Below are 17,546 nucleotides of genomic sequence, written 5' to 3' on the forward strand. Positions count from 1 at the left end.
CCTCAGCCCAGCACCCCAGGCACCCTCCTCCTCGTGTCACCGGCCCTAACCCTGCTCTTTTCCCAGGGGACCGGCAGCCGGAGGGGCCCCACGCCGACGGGGAGGATCCGTGCCGTGCCGTGCGGGGACAAGGAGCGGGGCCGGTCCCCCATCCCCGTCCCCCGATCCCCGATCTCCATCCCGGACCCAGGTCCCCGTTCCCCATCCCGGAGCCCCGATCCCGGCCAGCTCCGCGGCTCCGGGGCGGGGCGGGCGGGGCGGGGCGGCCCGGGCCGGCCGGGGGATCCGGCGCCGCCGGAATAAGAGGCTACGGGAGCGCGGTGGCGGAGCGGCGGCAGCGGCAGTGCTGTGTCGTGTCTCGGAGCCCCTCGGGAGCTGGCGGGCTGCGGCCCCCCGCTGCAGTCTCCATGGATAGATACAAAGGTGAGGCGGGGTCCCACGCGTGTCTGTGCCCCGCGGCAGTCCCCCACGGGGGCCGCTGCCCTGCCCGCCGGGGGGGGATCGGAGACCTGCGGGGGCGGCGTGAGGGGGGAAGGGTCTTTTGCGGGGGACAGACCCACTGACGCGGGACCGCTGCGGCTCGCTGTCCTCACGCGTGGGAAAGCGCGGCGGCGATGGGCTGCGGCGGGCTGGGAGCCAGCTCCGGTGATGATGTTTCCTGAGAGAGGGACTGGGGGTCAGCTCCGGAGGAGGGGGTCCCCGGGAGCGGGGCCCGAGCTCGGTTCCGGGGGGGTGGATTGTCCCGCGAGTGGGACCGGGCGGTGAGGGCGGGAGTCCGGCTCTGCGGAGGAGGAGGCCAGCAAGTGGGGACGGGAGCCAGCTCCCGGGGGAGGCGATCTCCGCGAGTGGGGCCGCGGTCAGCTCGGGGCCGGCGGGGAAGCGGTCCCCGCGAGTGGGGCCGGGCGGTGGGAGCGCGGCTCCCGGCGGGCAGCGCCGGGGAAGGTGCGGGGCAGCGCAGCCAGGTCGCAGCACGGCCCCGCTCGGGGATGTGAAGTCCCCCTGTACCTGCCCCGGGCACTGGGCAGCGACGAGGAGCGCGGGAGACCTCTCGTTTCACACCATCTGTGGATCGGGACCTTTTTTTGCCACTTAAAAGCAGCGTCTTGTTTCGTTTTCTGCAGCCACTGAATTTGGCTAACGTTGCCTGCTCTGTCTTTCTTCCTAAATTGCCCGTCTGCATGGACTTCCCACCCTCCCAGGCTTAACAGGCACGACATTGAGTGTCCTGTTTTCTAAATGCAAGTAGGTTTGGTGGGTAGGGTGGGTGAACAGCCTTCCTGCTTTCTCTCTGGCAGATCTCATCCGGGCTGGTGGTCACCCACGGCCCATTTATTTCCCTGCAATCGATGGCTCTGGCGCTTCCTGTGTGATGCTACTTGGCCATTATCACTGAGAATGGCTCATCTCAGATCTGTGGTGCTATGGGCAGCTCTTGGAAACTTCTCAAACTTCAGTGCATCTTGCCAGCTGAGGAGGGAGGAGGTGGGGTGAGGTGCCCAGGCATGGGACACTCAGATGTGCATGGGTATTCTGCAGTTTCTGCTCCTGCTAGCGTGTAAAAGTCACCCCTGGAGGAGGTGGATCCAGCACTTGTGTAGCACAGAATAAGTCTGCAGTAAACGTTACCTGTTGAGAAGAGATGTGGCTCTCCTTGTAACTGCTGTCCTCCTTACAGAGCTTGAACATTTAAGTGGGGAACTTGGTACTAGACAAATATATTCCTGCCTGACCCCATTTGGACTTGTTATTGTCAAACTGGCAAGGTTTGGTTAGGCCTCAGCTGATGCATTCAAGCTAATAGCCCTTGTTCCCTAATCCTTTTTTGGTGGGGTCTTTGTATGTCAAGGTATCATATTGTGTGAAGTTAATTTTTGCCAGAGCTGTGTATTTTTGAGTATGCAAGTACTTTAGTATTCTGACAGGGCTGGCACTGTGCTGCCTGTTACATTTTGATCCTTTTCCTCCTTACAATCAATACTTCGCAGGCCTGCTAAGCACAATAGTAACATACTGCAAAAGTGATGTTAAAGATTATATTACAAGTCAAATATTGTGTAGTCTTTTTATTTTTTTTTCCTGGCAGGGTCTGTGCAATTCCATTCAGTTCCAGTAGCAAAGCAGTAGATTCATTAAGATTCAGCTATGTTTTGTATATTGTCTTTTTAAATATGCACACTGCTCCCTCAGAGCAGCGGGGATGTGTTCTGCACATGTGTAATTAATAGCAAGCGCAACTGATTGCGGAGCCTTGCCAGTCCTTTTTGTGTTAGTGGTAACGAATGTGTGCGCATGTGGGAGCGGGTGTGTGTTAATGAGGGTACCGAGGCATCTCTAGCTCTGCAGGGCGGCCGCAGGTGATGGCAACAGCTTGTTTAGCGGGTGGGAGGTGTCCCCAGCGTGGTGGGGTGGCTGGAGTCACTTGGGGCTGGTGAGGCAGGTAGGGGGAAGGGCTGGGCTGGGGGAGAACATGTGGGAGTTGGGAGCCCTGAGGAGCAGGTGGAGAAAGCAGGCAAGTAAGCTGTTATTAATAAGCACAGGGGATATGTGCCCGTTCTGGTGGGGATATCTTGTTGCTGCCATGGCTGGTATGGGGAGTCTTCATCCTTGCCACTAGCCAGGCAGAGCGTTTGTGCAGGGAAATCCTGTAAGGACAGAGATAGATGGACTCAAAGAGGGCTGTTGAGCAATGAACTGGTGTTCTGGGAAGAGGAATTTGACTACAAGATCTTTCCTATTACTTAAGAAATGAAGGTTGCAAGCATCAGCAAACAGCAGCATTTCTTTCCTTTAAACACAGGCAGGGATGTGCTTTAATCCAAGCTCTAACCTGGCACGCACAAGAGGTGTCCCTCCTGTTTCAAAGGCAGGGTGAAGCAGCCACAGGAATCTGGTTGGGTGGAGTGTGCAGGGCCAGGTGGGGTGTGAGCCAGGGAGGCTGGGGCTGGTGGCCGGCAGGATGGCTCCCATGGAGCGAGAAGAGCTCGGGCTGTTGGACTTGCATGGTGGGAAGTGAAGGAGGGATTGTGAAACTCTCCTGGGAATGGGTTTCCTTTCCCAGCCTCTGCAAACGGGGTTGCAAGGCCAGCTGCATAGGAAGACATTGTCTCTTGACTCTTGTTTGGCTATTAAAGCTCTGAAGGATGATCTCGATGTGTGGCAGGGTTTTTTTCTGCCAGGCCGCAGTAAAGAGTGTCTTGCGTTGGTGAAGATGCTGTTTAAAAATCCACCTTCTCCCTGGGATTTAGGAAGTATGTGTGAGGCATAAAGAGCAACGGACCCAACAGCCCCAGGGGGACAAGAGGGAGACCTGCAGAGGGCAGGCGTGAGTGAGGGTGGCTGCTGTACCCACAGCTATGTAGTGACAAGGACAGAGCTGCTCATCTCTTGCTCCTCCTCTGTTCCCTGCAAGCGCTCTCTCCCCTCCTTCCCATGTGTTTTACCTTTGAATATAAGATTCGTACAACTGTCCCATCTTGTGCTCCCTGTTACGGTGGCACTATGGCTGCTTGCCTACTCCTTGCCCCGCTTGTCAGACATGGCTGGCTGGTCTGTGACCAGCCGTCTCCAGACCCTGGAGGAGGAAGAGGTGCTGAATGCACTGTTACTGATGAGGCGTGTCTTGGGGGCTCCCTTACTTATCTGCCATCCCTGTCAAGTCCTCTCAGACCAACCCCTTGTCACTGCAGTCATGGGTGATTCCCCTGTGATGCAGCCCCATGCACATAGTCTAAAATGTCAGGTGATGTGAGGTTTGTAAGATTATTATTGTATTTTTAATGTGTTAGAGCTCCGTAATGGAAATCAGAGTGACTTGCAGCCCAGTTCTTCAAAGAAAGGTGTTTGGCATTCTTGTTTTACTGTCTTTGAGCAAAGACACAAGCTTCACGTTCCTTATCTGAGGGTCTCCTAGGGCTCTGCAGGGCATTGGTAGTGTTTGCAGTGCTCCCTGAAGGAGATGAGCATTGTTTGTCTATGGAGAAGAGGTTGGCTTCTTAACAGAAGCCAACAGTTGATAAGGATTAAAATGGTGACTTGGTAGAAAGACGAGGTGTTTGCTTGCTAGTTAACATGTTTTAACTGGGAGGGGAAAGGGGTGTGGGTTTGTTTGGGACTTTGGCACGTGTTCTTTTTAACAAGTTCCTGCAAATACAAGGAGATATGCTTGGGATTAAACCACAAAGTGGAGACATGAATGAAAGATGCGAGCCCAGCTAACAATCTGAGGCCCTTTATAAACTCTTGGTAATCAGAGTCAGAAATGGACTGACTCATATTAACATGATCTAGGCTCTAGACAAACATATGTGGTTTCTCCTCAGCTGAGCATCAACACAGCTGTTGTGTTTAGCTAATTATCTTGGTGTAATTGGCAACTGGCGAAAACAGGGCAATGTACTGCCCTCTACCAAATCAATACAATTTTCAGCTGCTGGGCTGAGCCGTCTTTGAAATGCAGATGAAAATTCATGTCCTGCATAACCTCGTAACATATACAGTAACTCTCCCTTATGTGAGAGTGACCCTGGTTGGTTTTGGAGAATGGAACGGACTCTGTTGGGGAATAGGCAGCAGGAGTGCAGAGTCATTTACTTAGCAGGGATTTAGGAGATGAAACCTTTTTCTGTGACTGAAACCACAGCCTGTCTGAATTATACATCTACCATGTCCACCCTACCAAGCCATCCTACACACTGTCACCTGTGCCAGTGTATTTCTGTCTCTTCCAGCACAGCTGCATTTCTTATGTAAACAGGGCACCTGAGGATGCTCTGAGTTGTAGTGGGTGCACATAAGCCTCTCCAGTGCTCTCCAGACCAGGACAGGCTCACTGCAGATGGGCATGAGGCTATAGGGATGCTGGCTTCAGCCCCATTTGATAAGCAGTGACGGCCCTTGGGGTGGGTGTGGGTAACTGCCAGGTCTGGGGGTGCTCCTTTTGCTACCCCCAAAATGGCCACTGGGGCTTGCTCCGTCCCCTTGGAGTAAGGGGCAGGGATCCATGCAGTGAAGGGCAGCGGGAGCAGTACCCCTGTAGCCCTGCCGCTCCAGGGTCTGTGCACCGTCTGTGTCACTACCAGAATTGCCAGGAGCCTGCTTCTAAAGCTAGCAGTGCTCACAAGCTCTGAGCCTTTGGGCACCTGCATTTGGAGTGCTCTGGGCAAGGCACGAGCCCTCGCTTTTCTCTTGTGGTGTTGACTAGTGTGTCAGGGAAGTCTTGCTCCTGTTCCTCCACGCACCTTCACCACTCCCCGCAGCAGGCTCTGTGCATGGTGTGCCCGGCCAGGGACCAGGGATACCATGTGAATGAGTTTATTGTTCAGGGGTTTTCACTGATCGCTTTCATCGAACACCCACAGCCCAGGAACACAGGGAGAGTCTATGCAAAAATGCTTGTACTACTTTATTTTGGAGCATGGCTGGCTCTTCCAGCTCCCAGCAGCGGTGATGGACTGGGGGCAAGCAGGCAAATGGGCAGCCCATGTCACCCAGGCCCTGCAGGGCTGCGCGCCAAAGCACCACAGGCTTTTAAATCTGAATTCTGGACACCTGCTCAATTGCATACTTGCTCCACAATGTTTCCATCTCAACATACAGCACATATGAAGGATTTAATGACTTGACTGAATCCCTGAAGATTTTATGGCAAATCCAGGACCTGAACCCGAAGCTCCCTAACCAGTGGCCAATGCCTTCCTCGCAACCATCCTGCCTGGGTCAGGGGAAATTAGGGATGCTGTTCTCTTGAGAAGTCCCTGTAAACTCTGATTTGCTGTACCCTCTGGAAAGGCAGGGGCCATCTAAGGCAGGGAAGTGCATCTTCAGGGAGTAGCAACTGGACAGCCCAGAGCTATAGGGGACATCTTGGGGAACCAAAAATAAGAGGTGCACCTATGATTAAAGATGATGCAGAGCACGTGCACCTAGGACATAGGTCTTCCCCTCAAGCTGCCTGGCTGAAGCACAGATCCAGACCCAGCAAGTAGATTGGGATCCCGCAGCCACAGAGCCAGTTTGACGACCTGCGTGTTGTTGTTTACTTCATCTTGGAAGTTGAGTCATTTGTGCTTTTCTCTCAGGTCAGCAGACAAGACAGACGGGTCCAGTCTGTGCTGCAGACTGTCAGCACAGCTCTGTGGGTCAGAGATGTGTCTGACATGGCCTTGCCCCAAGGAGCTGCTGGTGCAGGTGCCGACACCGCCAGTTTCTGGGCTGGAACCGCTTATTTGGCTCTGGTTTAGGGGTGGATGGGGAAGTGTCAGTGAACAGGCAAGTTCCCTGGCAGTAGCTGGAGAAGGCATTTCGATTGTAAGAGCAATGCTGCAATTTGAAGAAGGGGGGTTAAATTTGGGAACTTGCTGTGTGCTACAGTGCATGGTAAAACCTTGTGTGAACTGGAGGAATGACTAAAAGTTCACAAAAGAAAAATGTGTACAGAAGTGTTCAGTAGTAAGACACCCATCTCCCAGTACCCAAAGTTCCTATTTATTTAAAAAAATAAACTATTAAATTTACTTGAATCCAGGGAGCAGAGCTTTAGGAGGGAAAAAAACCTCCAAAACAAACACAAGTTGCTAAGGGTGGCCAGAAGAGCCGAGCCCTCTGAGAAGCTGCAGCAAAGCAGGGCTGGCACTGTGCCTGCACGCGCCCCTTCTGCGGGGCTGTGCGTTAGGTCCGAATCTGGCTTCTCGCTCTGGCCACAGCCGAAAGAGAGAACAACCGGGGCCAAAACCACTGAGAGCGGTTAAACTTGCAGCTGGTGGGCCAGGATGGCCGTGAGAGCAGCTGTCGCTAAAGCAGGCGTGAGCGTGGTAATTCCTGCTGGCAGGGAGGGCTTGGCTTACCATCGCCCGTGCTGCTGCCGGCTGGGGTGCAGCAGTGGAGGTCAGTTGTGGCAGCGCAGGACCCGCGGTGTAGCGGGGTGCTGCGGAGGGGAGGCCTGGGAAGTGCACTGGCTTGGTCTAAAGTTCAAAAGACGAGGGTCAGGACTCGGTAAAATACTTTTTCTCCCCGCTGACCTATTGCCTTCTTCGTGGGCAAAATGCCACAGAAAGCACATGTCTGAGGATGGTTTGGTGTATGGCAACATTGTCTTTGGTTATAAACAGCTCTGTCTGGAAGTAAATATCTCAGAATTATGGGATCAGACTGAAACTCCCACATAACATACAGACTTGGCCACTTGCAATTTAATAAAAGCCAGTATTTTCCCCCCTTGGGTGGACTGTGCTCTGTCTTGCATAAAGATTTTTCTGATGTCTTTTTTTTTCCTTCTTTTCCTTTGGATCTACTTAGGATAAAAGTGTAGTGCAAGGTTTAGAAAAAGCCTGGGAAATAGGGATCCACAAGCCTTAGCTGGCAGTTCAGCCTGTGGGCTTCTTATTTCTGAGTGTAGGAATCTCCTCCTGAGATAACCAGGAGCAGTAGCCGCCTCCAGCACCAGGGTTATGCATGTGTTTTTTCACTTGCTTTTGTGACTTAGGAGACTGAATCTTTTAAAAAATGTCTTTAGACTACCAGTCTCGCTGATAATTAATGCATCTAGGCTTTCCAGAGTCGGCACTGAGTTTGGGGTGTAGAGGTGGGCAGTTAAGCAGTTGGGATGCTTTTTGAAGAAGTTTGCATAACACTTTGGCTGCAGTGCTTTGAAAGAGGTGGGTCTGAGCCAGGAGATTCTTGCAGTTCATGCTCAAGTTGTGGCTTGAGCCCTTCCCTCTTGGAGTGAATTAGATGGGGAGCAAGTCTTGGGCTGCTGCAAGGAGGGGATCTCCTTCCTGGAGCCTGTGTGTCCTCCAAGGCAGCCAGCTCGGTCAGGTGGTGAGGGGAAGCATGTGTGCAGGCTCCTGTGAGCTGAGATAAGGTATCTGCAAAGAAATCTCTGATCCAAAGTTGCTCTGCAGATCTCATCATTGCTATTTATCACTACAAAGTATGACAACTATTAAGGCTTGGGAAGAAAGAGCTGGCTCGCAGAGAACATGAGTCGCACAAGGTTTTGCGGTGTCACTAGTGGCTTTAGCTGAAAGTCTCTCCACAAGTGTGTGTGAAACGCGGAGCTTTCTTCTGCTGAGGAATGCAACCGAGCCAGCTGCAGCCCCACAGCCTTCCAGTAGCGCTGTTGATTTGTCATCTCTGTGGAATAAGCCAGTGCATGTGTCCGGTCAGTCCCAGTGCCAAACAGCTCCGACTTCTGGTGGTCCCACTGTGAATGAGCTGAAATCAGTAGTAATGCAGAGACGCTCTTTAGTGTCTGCTGGTAACAGGTATGCAGTCGCAGCAATGAGGTGGCCACCACTTCTGGTAGCAAAATATCACAAATGTAGAAATTGGGGCTGCCTTTAAAAGCGGAGACGTGGCAAGCCCAGACTTCGGCAGTGACTTGTGACAGCTGGAGGCCGTCTGCCCCATCCATCCCATCAGCAGCTTCGTCCCTGCTGCTTGGCTGGGGAGCATGTCCTGTCTCCTTTGTTTAAATCCAGTATCTTCAAGGATCTTTTGTGTTTTATTGCAGTCTCTAAAAATGTGCCATGTAGTCTTGAATGGTGGGAACTTCTGCTGTTTTTATTGTCATACTCTTCAGACTTCTGCATCGCTCTGGGGTATGCAGAATCAGGCAGAGAGCTGGGATTGTAATGTACCATTCCACATCTGCTATAGGATTGCCTGATCTTGGCAGCTGCTGAAGTGTGATCAAGCCCTACTTGAGGAGAGAACTGCTTAGACTAATTGGGCTCAATCTACAAAGCAGCTGAGGTATCTTTACCTTGCTGTAGTTAGCCGGGCTGAGGGGTGGGATGTGCATCCATCTCATCTAACCACAGCCAGGTTTTTGGTCCCGTTAGGAATTCGGTATGTGTGCACATGGGTGAAGGCAGCTCTTTTTGCTAAAAAATGAGCTGTGTGTGACGTCACATGAACTAGGTCCGAGTGGAGGTGCGACAAAGGCAGGCAAGCCTGGCTGCTGCCTGTGGTGCAGGAGCCATCCTCCCCAAGTCTGAGGCCACAGAAGAGCTGGCTGCACGCTGAGCAGGGTGGCTCTTGCTCCACTCTCTGCTGCTGCAGGGGTCTCGAGTCTGCTGGGCAGCACGGTGGCTACGTGCTTTTTCTCCTGAATTTTTTCAGGCCATGTGGGTGGTTTGCCTCATCTGGGGCATGTTGCATTTGGTGCCTGGGGCTGTAAGTGTAACCAGTGCAGGGGCTGCAGGCGCTGTTGGAGTTCAGCAACTTCACCTGTTGCATTGAAAGATGGTCACAAGTACCCCAGAGCAGTGCAAAGTCACCAGTGAAATGCGTGTGTGATGTTTTGGGTGGTTTTGGTTTTCCCCCACCCCGGTAATTGTGCTCCCCACTTACTGCTGCCTTGCTTCCCTGAGCAGCAGTGTCAGAGCTGAATGCGGTTGTCAGTGACACTCAGCCTATGTGCAGTCACGGTGTCTCTAATAGCCAGTGACCTCTGGAACAAGTCATCTCCGCAGAGCATCTTCTTGTGTGCTCTGCCTCCTTCACCCCACCAGTTCATCTGGTAATACTTCCTTCGACTGGTCTGTGGGAAGGCTGTAGGAAAACGTGTGGATTAACTTCTCATGATGGTCCTAATCAAGTGTTACTGGATTCTGTCTATAACTTAACTAATTATAACACTGAGGAGTTAATATAATCCCTTTTCTGCTAACAAGGACCTGTCTTGTTGCAGGGCCAGGGCTGTATGGGATAAGGCGCAACCCAAATGTTCTCTGAGGTTTACAGCGGAGATGCACTTACCTTAATACAAAACCAAAAGGTCATGTTTCTTCTTACTGATAGAAAACAGAAGTCAGTTACCATATCATTTAGCAAAGCAACACTTGTAAATGATTTACTCTTGAGTGAAGCATGGTATGTTATATAAACACAGGTTCTCATTACTGCTTCAACTTTATCCCACCTTCTCTCTTCCAGTCATATTATAGGATACATACACATGTATCCATGCACAGTGTCTTTCAGCTTTCTCTAATGAGCAATGCTAGCTGATGATATTATCTAGTTGCCTAGATGCCGTGTCAGTTTAATTTGCTGTAGCTAGAGCTTTGAAATTGTTCCCCTAGTGAGATGATACGTCTTGGAAATTAGGTTGCCTTTCAGGTGCTGAAAGGAATTATTGGCTTGTTTGGTACTGGTTGCCCTAATGCAATATTATATGGACCCTGTAACTGATTAAAGCGTGTCAGAAATGTATTGATGCTCGCAAGTGTGGCTTGGCTTATATCTGAGTCTGTGTGAACTCTAAGGCCTGGTTCTAGGAAAATTCACCAGTTTTGTAAATCAGTCTTGAAGTGTATTCCTTATGCTAACCTATACTCTTGACTTCTGGGATATTGAGTTGTAATTCTGTCTCTGATCTTGATCCACAGCTATTGAGACACTGTTAATGTGGTCTGTCATCTGAGTGCTTGGATCATGGTAGCTAGTCACACTTTCAGCTCAGTGGGCTCTTGATTTAATCACCTATATATGCCAACATACCGATCAAATCTATTTAAATGGGTTACACTGGCTTATACTGAGCCAGCATAAACTGGCAATAAATGAAGCAGAACAGACCTGGGCACGGAAGTAGTTCCTTTAAGCCCGTGTCTGTTAGCACTCTGTGCTAGTTAACTTCAGTGAACGTAGTTTTCGGATCAGGTTGTTCAAACAGATGCTCTCTGAGTGTAGAAGAGGCCTATTTCTGGAAATTGAAGTGGGAGTTGGCAGGGTGGGGGCAAGCGAAATGGCAATCAATATTCCTGTACGTTATCCTAAAGGCTGAATTCCCATGTCTGGCTGAGAAGAGAGAAATGCTTTCTAGACCCAGGAGGCTCAGCATTCCCCAAAACAGAATGATTTAATTCTGATAGTTCACTGGAGCTCTTAAACCAAAAGAGCAATGACAGTTTTATTATACTGCTCAGAAATAAAAGCAGCGAGCTTTGGGCGATGCTGAGGTTGAAAATCCTGGGGTGCTGTAGGAAGGAAGGACAGGTACACCCGGCAGTCGGGCATCTGCACCGCCTGCGAGCCCAGCCCAGCCTGAGCACAGCCGGGGTGCTGGGGCAGCACCCAGAGGCAAAGTTTGACTCTGGCTGAAATTCTGTATTAAACGACACGGGATTTCACGTTCATGTTTCTTTGGACTGGCTACGTCAGCCTTCCTTCAATTCTTTCACTTAAATAATGACATCCCCCTAAGGTTATGTGCTAGGTTCTTTTCATTTGCTGCTGGTATCATTTCAGCTACAGTGAGTCTTCTGTTCTTGTGGTGGTCAGTTACAAATCCCACAGGAATGTCAAAGCCATGGGGACCAACAGGAGTACAGCCAGGTGTTGAGCACAGAGAATGGTACTTGTGTGAGAGGGTTTGAAGATCATACGTAGGGTGTCCTATTAGTGCTGTGCGTGTAATAAAATGGAGTATCCTTGCAGTTAACGTAGGCTGTTTACTGTCTCTTTGAAACTAGTGTTACTCCAAAACCAGGATAAGAACCAATGGACTGTTGCGTACCACTTCCAGATCACGTGTTCTTACATCAGTCGGCTGCTTGGTGTCTCCATTAAGAAATGTGTAGGTCTGGAAGATACTCCAATGCTTTCTTTAAGGTATTCTTATAATGTTTAATTCTGGTCAGACAATCTCACACTGACACTCCTGATTAGATAAAAAAATCTTTGCAGTTTGCTTTTGTTCCCATGCTGGACTGAGGTTTTTGTTGGAAATGCTCTGTTTTCAGCATATGTTCTTGTTTTTCCTGATAAACATGAATGTCTGTTGGCCCACATTTAGAGGAGGTGGGAAGGGCCAAATTCATTCCTGGTGTTACTCCAGCATGGTCAATGGGCTGACCACAAGGATCAGACTGAATCTAAGAATTATATTAGGTTTACCGCAAGTTTTACCAGTATTTATTGATACGTTACTTAACTGTATTTCTGGTGCAATTGATAAAGATGCCTTTGACATGCCAGGAAATCTAATGTTAACATAACAAAACCTGACTTGTGATAGAGAAGGAATGTAGAGCTGGCAACTCTTTCACCAAACAGAAATGCTAACGGTTCCGGGTGCTAATAGCACAGACGCGGCTGACCCTTGCTCCAGACATAATTATTTGGACCGTGCAAGATGAGGAGGCTCTACCGCACTGGAGACGTGCTGTATGAAAATGCAGCCAAATCTTGCTGAGGTCTCCACAGATGGGCTGAGGGGCCCTGGTGTTGAGGGCTGCGGAGCTGACGGTGGAGCCTGCACCGCAGCACAGACCCCGCTGGTCCATGACGTCTTCAACTTCTCTGATGCTTTGGGCTGAAGCCTCTTCAGCTGCTGATGAAATGGTGGTCCTGAGAGTGTTTGCTAATCCCAGATTCTGGGTTGGAATTTCAAATTTTCTTTCAACCCTCGATTGTACAATTACCTTCCCTCATTCATACATTCACTTTTTGTCTGTTATTCCCAAACGTGTGGGCCTGCTCTACCATAGTACAGACAGAAGGAAGTAAAATATTCCATTTTGAATATGTAAAGGGAGCGGCTGCTTAGCACAGACAGAGCTGGCTTCTAGATGAAAGAGTCAAATGCCAAACTGTTTTGTTTCAATTTGAGCAGGAGAAGCTTTGATCTAGAGGAGATGACTCAGTCAGTAGCAGGGAACAATTCTTTATAGTGAGTTTAGAAATAAAACCCAAAGATTTAGGCTATGATGGCTTTGACACATCAGTCATAGTGTATATTATGTGAAAATGAAAACCATAACATCTGAAATGAAGTGTCGAGGCTTTTCTGAAAAGAGAAAAAACACTTCTGATGTTGGTTGCCAAGCTTTCCTGAAGCCAGAAAGGACTGGGGGTGGGGGAAGATCGTTCCTATCGAGATAGGAATAATGAGCAATGTGGACAAACCAGGAAGGGGAAAGATTTCCTGCAGCACAGCTCAAGCCAGAGGTGGGGCCAGGATGAAAACTGGGATCTCCTGGCCCCAAGTCAGGCTCCATAATGCATGTGTGCTGCCTCCTCTTCACCCTGACTTGATGCGTCCCCTTTGTCACCACTCGCAGCACTCTGGATGAGAAGGCAGACGTGGTCAGACCCTGCTTGGTCACAGGGTCAGCTACAGTTGCATGGAGCAGGGATGGCCAGCTTCTTGCTACTGAGCTGCTTTTATCTGGATCCAGGTGTCCAGACCCGGATCAATGCAGCTGTGTTTTGTGGCACCGCAGCTGACCGAATAAACACAGCTGGACCCAGTCTGGGTCTCTGCGCCTGCCGCAGCACACATGCGTGGAGTGAGCTGCGCAATTTGGTTGGCGTGCTGCGTGGCCAGGATCCTGGGGATGTGGTGAAACACATCTGGCTCAATGCAGCAAGCTGTTGGCAATTCCCAGTATGAAAGGAAAGTGTCACTGGTGTTCATTATTTCTGCAGCTTTATTCTACATCCAGCCACTGACCTACATTTTGTTCTGTGCTACTGTCCTCTCTAGGCTAAGAACGAATGGGTATCTGCCTGGAGAGGGCCTCAGGGCATTTCTTCATTCTTTTTGGTGGCTGCATGCAGTAGGTGACGGAGACTTCTTTGGCACAGTCACCTTGTGAAGTATCCTGCTATCTAACAGTTTATTCCTGCTGAGAAGGATGGCCCAGCCCTCAGCCTTACAATCCCACCTCCTTGCCTGCACCATCTTTGGCATTCGTTCTTCTCTCCAGCAGACAGCTACTAGCTTTTCATCAGGTTATTTTTCTGCTGGCTTGGCTTGCTGACAGACTGGGCAGCAATGGGAGCAGGAGCAGTGGGCTGGGGAGAGGGACGAGTCCATTGGGTAGCAAAGCACTGTCAAGTGGGCTCACTCAGGGTGTCGAGGATGTGCAGGTCCTTCAGAGATGCCTGGCAGCAGAGACTTCCCTGGTCTGTGTTGTAGCCCTGGTCACAGAATTTGTTACAAAATAGTAGTCTGATTAGGTGGCCCAAGCTATGCAGGTATAGAGGTGGTGAAATCAGAGAGGGAAAAGATCCTTTAGGTCATCTAGTTTATGCTATATTCCAGAAAGTGTGCATCTTCTGGTGTTCTTCCTATTTAAATGTGCAATATTCCCAGTGAGGTGACTTGCCTCAGTTCTCTCAGGGATTATTCCATGGTCTGGGAGGTCTCATTACTCTTGTGCATATGATGTATAAAGGAATCAAATTATTAGTATTGGATGTATATAATGGAAGAATAAGATAATTTCCTTTCTTGGCACGGCAAAAAAAAAGCCATTTTCACTGATGTCAAAGAACAGCCAGTGCTGTGATGTGAGAACTGGAGAAAGTGTGTCTGTACCAGGGGATGCGCTGAGGATGCAGATACCCACATTGTATGCTGTCACCAAATCAAAACCGTCCTGGCTCTCACGAGTGTCACAGCCAGCCTGTGCTCAGCAGGCAGCTGCTGTCCTCCTCTAATGTCACTGTGCGACTGGTCAGGCTTGTGCATGTCTGAGTGCAGAGGTTGTGCTTGGAGATGGTTCAGAAGCTCAAGGCTTGCAAACAGAAGGCGGAGGGAGTGTGGTTGGAGAGAAGCAAGGTCCTCACCGGGTGCTGAGCTGGCCTGCAGGCGGGCAGCAGGGACTACCTGTGCTGTGGCTAGGAGGGCTCCCTGCTTGCTGCAGCTGGCCAGGGCAGCCCTGCCTGCCTCCGGCAGGGTGTGTAGGTGAGGGACTGACCTCTTGCTAGTATGGAGCAGGCCTGATGGATTGCATCCCTTCCTTGAGGACAAAGGAACAGGGTCACAGGTCCTTTCACCCTGGGGTTGTGCGGGAGGGAGATGGCATCTGCTGTCCATCCTACAGCAGAGAGGGCTGAGAGCTCCCAGATGTCACCAAATCCTTCTCTTCCTCTTCCAACTTCCCTTTGTACATACCACTATCATGGTTTGTTTTGCTGATGCATTTCCAGGAACTACCACCATTTTCAAAGTCCTGCAGAGACAGAGGGAGGTTCTTCTTGTGAAGGCTTGAGGAGAAGATGATCACATTTATTTTTTTTTTTAAATAGTCTTTAATGTGGCAGTGGCTCCCCTGCCACAGAGAAGACTTCTTCAGCCCAAGAATCCTTCTTTTAGATTATGTCTTTCCCCTAAATCCCAGTCTCTTCAATAGAATAGTTTTGAATGTATTTTTAATGAGGCTTCACTATTTGACTCCAAAGGGACTTTAAGAAGTCTCCACCCCAGCCTCCTGCTCGGAGCAGGGCCAACACTGAACTCAGACCAGATTGCTTGGGGATTTGTCCTGTCAGGTCTTGAAAATCTTAGAGGACAGAACTGCCACAACAAATTTTCATGGAGAAATTTTTTTCCCATGTATCCAGTTGGCACCTCCCTGTTTCAATTTATGTCCACTTCTTGTTCTCCCACTGTGCACCTCTCTGGGGAGCTGGGTCTTCTTGTTAGTGTCCTCATAGGTGTTGGAGGGCTGCTTTTAGCCCCCGAGACCTTCTCCAGGCTGTGCAAGCTGTGCGCAGCTGCTACTCATGCCCTCCTGCTTCATCTCAACTCCTTAGTGCCAGGGGCTGGATGCTGCTCATGAGGTTGTAGACACTGTAGCCTTTCCTACAACTTTCTCGAGTTACTTAATCAGGGCAGCTTTTGTATTCCTGCTGAACAAAGTGCTGATTTGACAAGAAATCTGAGCCTTTCTCTGCCAGGAATTGTACTCGTTGCCTACTCCTGGACTCCTGAAATTTGGGAGGTAGGTGTGAATATAAATAAGATAGGGAAGGAGGATGGGAAGAAAAGTGTTAGGTGAATTTAGCCTGTTCTCTGACTAGTATTCTCAGATGAGATCAACATTGTAATTGGTCTTTTAAACCTTAATCTACAGAAGTGCTGAAGTACTTCTGCTAACTTCAAGTATGTGAACAGCTCCGCTGACTCTGGTAGAGGCTTGCAAGGTTTCTTGGACTAGAGTTAGCATAAAGGTGGAAAATAAGTTCAATGAAGCTGGAAAGGAAAAGAAGGGATATTGTAGGGATGTGAAGGGGATTATGTTTGATTGTGTCAATGGAGATTAAGACAGAATTAAACTGACCATGACATATAAGCAAATGAGAGGCTGATGGACTGAAAACGCATTGCAGTTCTGGCTAATCCCAACTAAACCTCCAGCAGTATGTAGCATGGCAGTATGGGTGTACTCCTCGTTTCTGGTGGTGCTTTTGATATTCCCATGCTTCAGTTTACTCCTGTCTTGAGTGCATAGCACTGCCTTTACTATAAAGCAGTATTGTGAAAATTAATGGCTTTGCCCAGTGGCACCACGTGAATGCTAAAAGGAAAAACACTTTCTTGTGAGTAGCACTGATAATGTGTATGTTAGCAAAGAGATTGGAAATGTGGGCTCCAGTCCTCCAGGAGACAGCCAAAAGGACCTAACCAGAGGTGTTACTGAGTGTTATCCGAGTGAAGCCACTGCGAGCTCGTGATAGTTTTACCTCTTGATGGAAACAGTCCTGTCTATTGGGTGGACACACAGTGAGAATATTCATCTACAGCTATAAAACTATAACCTTTGCAATCAGTTGGGGTTTTTTTGCACAATTTCCAGATCTCATAAAATTGATGTTTATGAATTATAGATAGCAGTAAGTGTACCTGAAAACTTGGGTGCCATAATGGTTATTAACTACTCTTAATGTATATTGTAACAAAATGTAACTTCAGTCCAGAACTGGTGGCAATCCTCAAAGCTATAGGTGTGCCCAATACTGCAGTATTGTCATGGAGGTCCCTTTTAGATGAAGGAAATTGATGTGATAAACGTTGTATCAGAAAATCAAAACAAGTCTGTAGAAATTTCTGTTTGCAGCAAAGACCATAATTTTTAAGTATAGGACAAAGAGATAATAAATAATAAATCCAGCAGGGAACAAGGAAATCATGTAGCAACTGCAAAAGATCCAAACATATGGAAAATTCAATTATATGGAGAATTAAGTCACTATTATGTAATCAGGATCAATGGAAATGAGCTGATGTCAGTATTGGATTGGCTTAATGCATGGATGGAAAATTGTGTCCTCTCGGAGAGACCTGCTAATAGGAGTGGAAGCTCCATGCACACTACATTTCCATTAACTGTTGGGTTTCTTTTTTACCCAGGAGGGGCCTAATCCAAACCCAGCAAACAGAAGTAAGTAGGGTTTCTGCTAACCTGAAACTGATTTGGGGTCTGAATCTAAAAGATCTATAGAAGATGGCAAACAGTAAGAGCCTGTAATGAACATCTACCTCATACTGGTTGTTTGGGGTGAAACTTATCCCTTTCTTTCCATCTGTCTGAGCCTTTTGCACTACAGGTTACCTGCTCGTCCCTCCAGGGAGGGCTACAGTGGCCCAGCAGCCTTGAAAAGCCCCTGCCCAGGTAGGGATTTCCTTCCCGAACCCCCAGCTGCAGACTGGAAGGGGCTTTACCTGGCACCAGGAGGCAGGGGTGTCCCCTGTGCCCAGGGCATGGAGACTCCAGCAGCGTTGCACACTGATAGTGTTGCAAAAGTGCCCG

General features: G+C 49.4%; 1 protein-coding gene across 1 annotated transcript in view; it reads left to right on the forward strand.

Moving 5' to 3' along the window:
- Positions 1-366: 366 nt before the first annotated feature.
- The window catches only part of AFAP1L2 (actin filament associated protein 1 like 2), a 73,183-nt gene continuing 56,003 nt past the window's right edge, over positions 367-17,546 (forward strand). The window contains 1 exon segment of the mRNA XM_050898851.1: positions 367-423. Within this exon segment, the coding sequence (XP_050754808.1) occupies positions 408-423 (16 nt within the window). The 5' untranslated portion in view covers positions 367-407.

Source organism: Gymnogyps californianus, chromosome 6 (assembly GCF_018139145.2).
Source record: "Gymnogyps californianus isolate 813 chromosome 6, ASM1813914v2, whole genome shotgun sequence".
Lineage (NCBI taxonomy): Eukaryota > Metazoa > Chordata > Aves > Accipitriformes > Cathartidae > Gymnogyps > Gymnogyps californianus.